Here is a 9,873-nt window from a genome sequence, read left to right as displayed (position 1 = left end):
TACTTATCAATGAAAAGTTGCACGATTACTGGAAAGCAAGGCCATCAATATGTTTTGTGAATTAATCGAAAACGATGAAGCTGGACCGCACATAAATAATTAACACATATATACAAACACTCCCTAATCCGTTTGGTATTGAAGTTTCTTTTATTAACACTTTTGGTAGACTATTTAGAAGGCATTACAATTGAAATATGTTAAAATAATTTAATGTTATATATATCACGCCCCAGTCATATCCTCATTCCATATGCAGGTATACCTGGTCAACTAACTCAAAATGACACTGTTCATCTTTTTAATTGTTATGATTTTTTATCTATCACATATCGCTATCATATCATTCAGGTTACAACTGTATAGTGTAGACCTTACAAAGAGTAGCCATATATCGCTATCATATCCCTCAGATTACAACTGTATAGTGTAGACCTTACAAAGAGTGGCCATATATCGCTATCATGTCCCTCATGTTACAACTGTATAGTGTAGACCTTACTAAGAGTGGCCATATATCGCTATCATGTCCCTCATGTTACAACTGTATAGTGTAGACCTTACAAAGAGTGGCCATATATCGCTATCATACCCCCCAGGTTACAACTGTATAGTGTAGACCTTACAAAGAATGGCCATATATCGCTATCATATCCCTCAGGTTACAACTGTATAGTGTAGACCTTACAAAGAGTGGCCACATATCGCTATCATATCCCTCAGGTTACAACTGTATAGTGTCGACCTTACAAAGAGTGGCCATATATCGCTATCATACCCCCCAGGTTACAACTGTATAGTGTAGACCTTACAAAGAGTAGCCATATATCGCTATCATATCCCTCAGGTTACAACTGTATAGTGTAGACCTTACAAAGAGTGGCCATATATCGCTATCAGATCCCTCAGGTTACAACTGTATAGTGTAGACCTTACAAAGAGTGGCCATATATCGCTATCATATCCCTCAGGTTACAACTGTATAGTGTAGACCTTACAAAGAGTGGTCATATATCGCTATCATATCCCTCAGGTTACAACAGTATAGTGTAGACCTTACAAAGAGTGGCCATATATCGCTATCATATCCCTCAGATTACAACTGTAGTGTAGACCTTACAAATATTGGTCACATATCCCAAATGCATACGAATCCATGGGTTTCAGTATCACGCTACATCACAAGCACTATACACATAAATGTATCCCACATTCTTGGAGTTAATAACAACAAATTCAAAGGAGACGACTATACCAGGCAAGACTTACTACAATAAAGCTATATACGATATATGACCTTATGGTATCGTTTATAAGTTATATCTTTAGGTTTGAACTCATTCATGGTTTATTAGTATGCTTCCTTGAGTCGAATAAAGTGAGTACCTTTTACACATGCAGCAAGAATTACTCCTCAGTGTAAACTCAGTGTGTGCCTCTTTAAGTAATATGTAGTATGGAGGACTAACTAAAGATCTTTCACTATATGTTTTAGTTTTATGTTATTTGTCTCTTCATGTGTATCTTTTTTAGAATCATGTGCTTTTTAAATAATTTGATGTTTTTACAGTTATTTTATCTCTTACTTTTACATTCCACTTGCATTTTCATTCCATGTTTTATTCAATTGTTGCAATCTTTAATTTTCAATTTATTCACTTTTTATGACTGCACGTGGAAATCGCATTTTTATGCAAATGACAATAAAGTCATATTATATTACTACTATTAACTGAATGGATATGTTAATGATGACGTCATCGGTACTGACTAGACCGTATAAGTGTTAAAAGTCGCAGGCTGTTAGTGGCAGACTTTGGTGTTGTTGCATACATTGTAGGTGGTCTACCTATATATCAGTGGGCATGAAGCTAGTCAATGTTTTATTGCTACTTTCGTTGGTTTTACCAACTCCTTGTAATTGTGATGACTTTGATGATGATGATGATGTTAATGATGAAATCGTGAAATGGCCATGGACTGATGAAGAACAGGGTGATGATGATGATGTTGACGGTCATTTTGTCAACGAGACGGTAGGTCAGGACGTTGGGCAATATCGTCGAGATGCCAGTCTTTCTAGAAGTAGTAGTAAGTATTTATAAATATTCAGATAAAACTATGTCTAAGGCTGGGGACCGTTTCATGTTATCTTTCACTTGCTCTGCATAACATTTCTACTAAGCTGTTATTATATAATGTTGATGCCATGCACGTGTTTAATGGTATTGAATCCTATCAGGATTTATTACCACAGTTACTGGCATATATATATATATATATATATATATATATATATATATATATATATATATATATATATATATATATATATATATATATATATATATATATATATATATATATATATATATATATATATATATATAGTTTTGGTAGTACTGGAACTCTTTCTTGGGTGTAACTCGGAGTTTCACGCATATTGCGATCATCAGACACTCAGTGTCTGATGATCGCAATATGCGTGAAACTCCGAGTTACACCCAAGAAAGAGTTCCAGTACTACCAAAACTATTACGCTCTGCCACTGCGGTATAGAGCACTGTCTTATAGCAGATTGATACTCACCGAGTTATATATATATATATATATATATATATATATATATATATATATATATATATATATATATATATATATATATATATATATATATATATATATATATATATATATATATATGAAGTCAGTGGTAAGATTTGTCCGTAGTACAGTGCTCGATACGTCTGCACGCAGAGCGGAGTATAATATGTTGAGTGTAGAAGAAAATCAAGTCGGGTTTTTCGTCTCTACAAGCCTGTTTCGTGAGTAAATCACTCGTCAGGAGATGTTGATGTACATTCCTGCAATTGCAATTGGTACATCAACATCTCCTGACGAGTGATTTACTCACGAAACAGGCTTGTAGAGACGAAAAACCCGACTTGATTTTCTTCTACCCTCAATATATATATATATATATATATATATATATATATATATATATATATATATATATATATATATATATATATATATATATATATATATATATATATATATATATATATATATATATATATCACATACCCAGAATCCCCCCCCCCCAAAGTGGGAGGGGGGGGGGTCTTCGAAATTTTCTGATGTTGGTTGTTTATATTAATTATCTTTTCTCCAGATTACTATGACTACGGCGAAGTAATTCATCTATCAATTCTATTCTATGAGATGCAAAGGTCCGGCAGTCTATCAGCCAAAAACCGAATTCCATGGCGAGGCGATTCGGCATTGTCACATGAGATGAAGCGATATGACTTTGTAGGAGGCTGGTATGACGGTTAGTTCACACACACGTGTTGGCCAATTTTGCAATTGTGTTACCACGATATAAATAGGGAAATTACAGCAAAGCCAAGACTCTAGAATTTAGAAGAGTTACTTTTGGAGCAATAAAGAGATAGTGCTGCATAATTGATAACATTGGCACAGACCTATAACCAAACGACTGCCGTTTTACTTCCTCAATTCCTGCGGAGTAATCCACTGAACCCTCTGTAAACGTAATGGATGAAATATAGTGCAACCGCTTGCAATTGTTTTACCGGAATCTCATTTACATAACTGGGGGTTGAGCATTGCACAATCATGGCTCAATTCTTTTTTAATATCCATTCAAAAACAAATGACAATAGTGATGCTCAAACTTACAGATTCTGAGCTGGCAACTCTTAAAGCATTCGACTTTAATTATAATTATCTAAAACTTATATTGAACATGATACTATGCCTGCTTCACCAGTGTACAAATACAAGAACACTGTCAAACTATATACTGTGAAAGTGTAATATGTGGATATATGATTCGCTTCTAGGTGGGTCAAATATGAGGTATCTGTTGCCTATGGCATACAGTGCAACTGTACTAGGATGGGGAATGATTGAATACCCGGATGCTTACCAAGTGACTGGCTTAACACGCTACATGTTAGACTGTCTGAAGTGGGCCTATCAGTTTATTATGAACTGTTATCCGAAAAAGAACAAAATGTTTTACCAGGTAGGTACCCAGGACATTAGTAAGAGATGAGAGAGAGAGAGAGAGAGAGAGAGAGAGACAGACAGACAGACAGACAGACAGACAGACAGACAGACAGACAGACAGACAGACAGACAGACAGACAGACAGACAGACAGACAGACAGACAGACAGACAGACAGACAGACAGACAGACAGGCAGGCAGGCAGGCAGGCAGGCAGGCAGGCAGGCAGGCAGGCAGGCAGGCAGGCAGGCAGGCAGGCAGACAGACAGACAGACAGACAGACAGACAGACAGACAGACAGACAGACAGACAGACAGACAGACAGACAGATAGATAAATAAATAAACAGATAAATATAATGTTTCATTATTTGTAAAGGGTGCATTGTTTTTCTAATTCCTAATTCCTAGTTTGGTGATGAGATGATAGAAAATGACCAATGGATGAGACCTGAAGATATGACGTATCAAATACCAGTTCTTGGCAGCACCACTGCTACACCTTGTCCTCATATTGCTGCTGAATCTGCCGCTGCCATGGTTACATGTTACATGGTTTTCAAAGACACCGGTACGAAAGTGTTGTTCTATTGTTTTGCTTTAAATTATTATTTGTCAACATACATTTGATTTCAGGGCATTTTATTTTCATGAATGCTATTATTTCTGGCACAATCATTGATCTGTCCACCACACAAGCGGCGCTTCCATGAAACGTGTTTATCCCGAGACCACTGTACACAGTAACATTAGTGGTAAGGCGATGCGTTACGATGCCCAAATGCTACACATTTACCGTGACGAAAACACTATAAAATTACTATGTGTTTTATTGACAGATTCTGACTTCGCAGCAAGTTGTATGGATAAAGCTAAGGCGTATTACAAATATGCAACAAAATATAGCAGTAATTGCGCTGATGAAGGGTCTTACCAGTAAGTTTAATAATTTATAACATCAATGATGTCAAGTTTACTGATCTATAGGATCATTTATAGGTAATGATTGGTGGATGAGTTGGTGGGCGGGTCGGTGGATGGATGGATGGGTGGGTGGGTGGATATGTATGTATGTATGTATGTATGTATGTATGTATGTATGTATGTATGTATGTATGTATGTATGTATGTATGTGTGTGTGTATGTATGTATGTATGTATGTATGTATGTATGTATGTATGTATGTATGTATGTATGTATGTATGTATGCATGTGTGTGTATGTATGTATATGTGTGCGTGCGTGCGTGTGGGATGTATGAGTGTATGTATGCATGTATATATTCATGTATGTATTCATGAAGGTGGGTGGGTGGGTAGCTAGGTATAGGTACACGCAATGTCACGTAGGTAGGTAGGTAGGTAGGTAGGTAGGTAGGTAGGTAGGTAGATGGGTAAGAAAAGGCGCAGTATTAGTACAACCATTAATCAGTTCGAGTAACATATAATTTCAACAACATGCAAGTAAATATGGAAATGGAATTGTATTATTTCCTTCCTTGCATTTACATCTTAAAAGGTCGACTGATTTCGGAGATGAACTCACGTGGGCTGCTGCCTGGCTGTATCGCGCCACCAACGACGAAGAGAAGCTTGAAGATGCCGAGAAGTTCTATGAAATGTACATCAGTGGTAAAAACAGCCAAGCTTTTGGTTGGAATAACAAAAAACCTGGGGTCTATGTAAGTAACGTACACATTAGGCCTAAAAAATAATTGTTTGGTTCCACTTACCCAACCCTACCTAGTTGTTCACTGCCGACTCTAGCGTATTCGAGAGAAAAAATAATAACATTGCAAAAACTGTGAAGTCTCACGAGAAATAGTGGATGCGGAAACTGACATCAACTTAAAAAGACAATATAAAACTGCTCTTCCAATCTGTAATGGCTGTACATCTGAATAAAAAATAAAATAAAAAATCTATCTACCCCACCTATTCCAAAATTGAGCGTAATCGGAACCACACAATTTTTTTATTATGCCTTAAAACAAGAAAAATTTAAAATTATACATGTGCAAGAGGCCTATTATAATTTTGATGTAAATACTACATCAGGTGATGAAGGTATATATTCCCTCTTTTAAAAATCGTGTGTTTGTTTGTTTGTTTGTTTGTTTGTTTGTTTGTTTGTTTGTGTGTGTGTGCGTTTTCGTTGTTTGTTTGTCTGTCTGTCTGTTTGTTTGTTTGTTTGTTTGTTTGTTTGTTTGTTTGTTTGCTTGCTTGCTTGCTTGTTTGTTTGTTTGTTGCTTGCTTGCTTACTTACTTGGTTTTTTTGAGTATTTAGTCTCCCTCGACATTGTAATAAACAAAGTAAGAAAACAATGAATAATGATAAAATATTAACTCAGACTTTTCAACTAAACACAAACTTTTCTAACTGCCCCTACCTACCATTTCTTGTAACATCAGAATGAAGGCTGATCTCTTTCATATCGACACTCCCTTTGTAGGTACTGATGTATGCACTTACTAACGATACAACATACAAAGACAATTTCGTCCGTTTTATGGATAGATGGCTACCTGATGGTAAAGTGGCATACACACCAAAAGGACTGGCCTGGATTAGTAAGCAATCGCCTCTTATGTTCTCTGGTAAGATTTTACAATTGGACCGTAATATTTCATACATGTAATCTCTTTTTTTATCACAATGTATTATATACAAAATACAGAACTAAACAAAGGTTGAGAAATTCAACCAACCACATGTGTTCTAACATAGTTGTTGTATACCACTAAGTTAACTGTAAACTTGATAATCAACAATGTTCTATGACTAGTGACGTGTCAATTTGATGGACAAATAAGTAGCATAAAACATGTACTAAAATTTCGATATATCTCAAATTATTGAATAAATGTTATTCATTAAATTCAAATTTCAATCGGTCATAAATATAAGGACTGACAAAGTTACTGAAACTCCACAAAATTGTTAGTCCTTGTGGAATCTGTTGATTTCGGACAAACGGACCAACGTTAATTTCAAACACTATGACATGTGACATGTTCTGGCGATGTTTCGGCATGTTACCAATACAACCAAACTAGCTATAGGGTGATCAATTTCACGGGATTGAGTCTCCAACCTGACTGGTATATATGACGTAGAATTTGAAAACGACTTTATTCGAAAATTTGGCGGTAAGGTTAGGAACTTGTAGTCTGTCTACTTCGATGAATCTGTAGTTCTACTCCTGGGGTTCTACTCTACTCCAACAAGAGAACAAAGCATAGGAAATTTCTAATCGACTAATAACACAAACTATTTCATTATACGAATCGATCCATGTTTTTACAGCTGCTACGTCATTCTTGGCCTTAATTGGAGCTGATCTTGGTATAGAAACGGAAAGTTACCGTGATTTCGCCGTCAATCAGATCCACTACATGTTAGGTGATGCCGGACACAGCTACGTGGTTGGTTATGGCTGGGAACCACCAAAGCGTCCTAGACACAGAGCTAGGTAAAATGGTTTGCCTTGTCGTGTTACTCCTTCAATACGACGTGAAGTATCACGCCCCCAATGTGAAGTACTGAGGAAAGGTTAATAATTCAAAATAGGACAGTCAGAAACAACTATATTGTATATATGTATGCATGCATGTCTGTCTGTCTGTCTGTCTGTCTGTCTGTCTGTCTGTCTGTCTGTCTGTCTGTCTGTCTGTCTGTCTGTCTGTCTGTCTGTCTGTATGTATGTATGTATGTATGTATGTATGTATGTATATGTATGTATGTATGTATGTATGTATGTATGTATGTATGTATGTATGTATGTATGTATGTATGTATGCATGTCTCTGTCTCTCTGTTATGACATCTATCTGTATAATTTCTGCATCTGTTCTAATGATACTTGATTCACATCTTTACATCTTCCTTGTTATAACCACAAGAACTGATCAGACTTAGTAAGCACCATATGCATATTAATAATTCATTACTACAAGTATTATTTCTATATATAATGACATTTCACATACTGATTATGCATTAGGCGGACTTTCATGAAGAAATGTCTTATTATGTGAGACAGTGTCATGTTCTATCACGAGAGGGCGCTGTCGGCTTTCCGCCAAACATCAATGTACTTGTAATTCATTCAACATTGCATCAATACAAACAATAATCAAACCTTATTTTCATGCTATGTCTTTCAGGAAGTACTCCGTTACAAGTTGTTACATCAACTTCTATATAAACTACCTTTTTATGAACAAACAAATCATTCGTATAAATTCAAAGATAAAACATTAGGGATATTTGTTATTGAGTTCCAAACTATACCCATTGGAGACGAGATCAATAGTTCAATGTAGGATAAATTCTTATCCTTAGGTTTCAGACCCCCCCCCCCCTTCTAACTATTAAAATTTGACAAAATTGACAATTCAAACAACACAATCAATTTCAAATCAGTATGTAGTAGTATGTAGTAATATATGAATATAAAGCCAGTATGTAGTGCTATGAATACAAAGCTAGTATGTAGTAGTATGTAGTGTTATGAATATAAAGCCATTATGTAGTAGTATGTAGTGATATGAATACACATCCAGTATGTAGTAGTATATAGTGATATGAATACAAAGTCAGTATATAGTAGTATGTAGTGCTATGAATATAAAGCCATTATGTAGTAGTATATAGTGCTATGAATATAAAGCCAGCATTAGCTATTGATGTTGATGAGCCACAGTTCAGTGGTAAACTGGCATTCTTTCTAGATATTTAGTAATAGTAGACGATGGCCAGTAAGAAGTGGGTTTGATAATAAATATGTAACACTTTTTCTATCAGCTCCTGCCCAGACCTACCATTAACATGTGATAAAACGAATAGCTATCAATGGAATGGTCCTAACCATCACGTACTATATGGTGCACTGGTTGGAGGTCCAGAGAACGATGATTCGTTTGAGGACAGTAGACGTAACAAACGCCAGAATAAAGTTGCTTGTGATTATAATGCAGTGTTTCAATCTGCCGTGGCTGGTAAGTGTATAACATATTGTCTGTGACTACATGTTTCAGTGAGTCTGTGTGACTGGTAAGTGTATAACATATTGTCTGTAACTACATGTTTTTGAGTTTGCTGTGGCTAGTAAGTGTACACCACTACCTGTGAATACAATGCAGGGTTTCAGTCTGCCTTCCTTGGTAAGTGTATAATGTTGTTTGTTTCAGTCTGCTGTGACCCTATACAACTAAGTTTTACCTAATAATACCGTTCTATATTTATATATATATATATATATATATATATATATATATATATATATATATATATATATATATATATATATATATATTGTTTGACTGTTACTAGGGATCTACCAAACTGAGTATCTCTCGTTGTATTAATAGATCCGTATGTGCTATAACTGAGTAATCGCTCTGTGCATTTCGTCATATTTTAGGTCTTCGTCATTTGGAGATAACTGGTGAATTATTTCCAGAAGAATGAAGACACAGATGGAAAGCACAAGGCCACTAGGGTGTATTATTTTACCATAGGATACATAACCATACCATACACATGTTTCTGACTGTAATTTGTCAACATTTGAAATGTGTCATCGTGTGCTCTTTTCTCTTCCAAAATTATATATCCGGGCAATTATACATCCGGGCAACTATACATATGCTAGAGATACGCTAAGATTGACGCCACTAGTATGGCGAAATTATCTAAAGTAAATAATTGGTTTTCTCCGTCTGTAATTTTTCTATTTTACCTTGATGCAGTTCCTCCGTGAAAATAAAAGCACTCTTGAAAACGTGATTGTGATTTTCCCCATTTAATATATGTTATGTTTTACTAAAA

General features: G+C 35.6%; 1 protein-coding gene across 1 annotated transcript; it reads left to right on the top strand.

Annotated features, from left to right (window-relative positions):
• Window positions 1-1,865: 1,865 nt before the first annotated feature.
• Window positions 1,866-9,513, top strand: LOC144444866 (endoglucanase G-like). Its single transcript, XM_078134417.1, has 10 exons — window positions 1,866-2,091; window positions 3,179-3,337; window positions 3,873-4,057; window positions 4,452-4,611; window positions 4,880-4,976; window positions 5,560-5,722; window positions 6,494-6,638; window positions 7,348-7,513; window positions 8,848-9,041; window positions 9,467-9,513. The coding sequence occupies exons 1-10, from the start codon at window positions 1,866-1,868 to the stop codon at window positions 9,511-9,513; spliced, it is 1,542 nt and encodes a 513-aa protein (XP_077990543.1).
• Window positions 9,514-9,873: the final 360 nt, after the last annotated feature.

Source organism: Glandiceps talaboti, chromosome 13 (genome assembly GCF_964340395.1).
Source record: "Glandiceps talaboti chromosome 13, keGlaTala1.1, whole genome shotgun sequence".
In the NCBI taxonomy this organism is placed as follows: Eukaryota; Metazoa; Hemichordata; class Enteropneusta; family Spengelidae; genus Glandiceps; species Glandiceps talaboti.
This window is presented reverse-complemented; position numbering and strand designations above follow the sequence as displayed.

Excerpts from the sequence above, each read along its gene's own strand:
- LOC144444866 (XM_078134417.1), top strand. The coding sequence starts at position 1,866 with ATGAAGCTAGTCAATGTTTTATTGCTACTTTCGTTGGTTTTACCAACT. Across the intron at positions 4,977-5,559 it reads GCTGATGAAGGGTCTTACCA|GTCGACTGATTTCGGAGATG; the intron begins GTAAGTTTAATA and ends ACATCTTAAAAG. Across the intron at positions 9,042-9,466 it reads GTTTCAATCTGCCGTGGCTG|GTCTTCGTCATTTGGAGATA; the intron begins GTAAGTGTATAA and ends GTCATATTTTAG.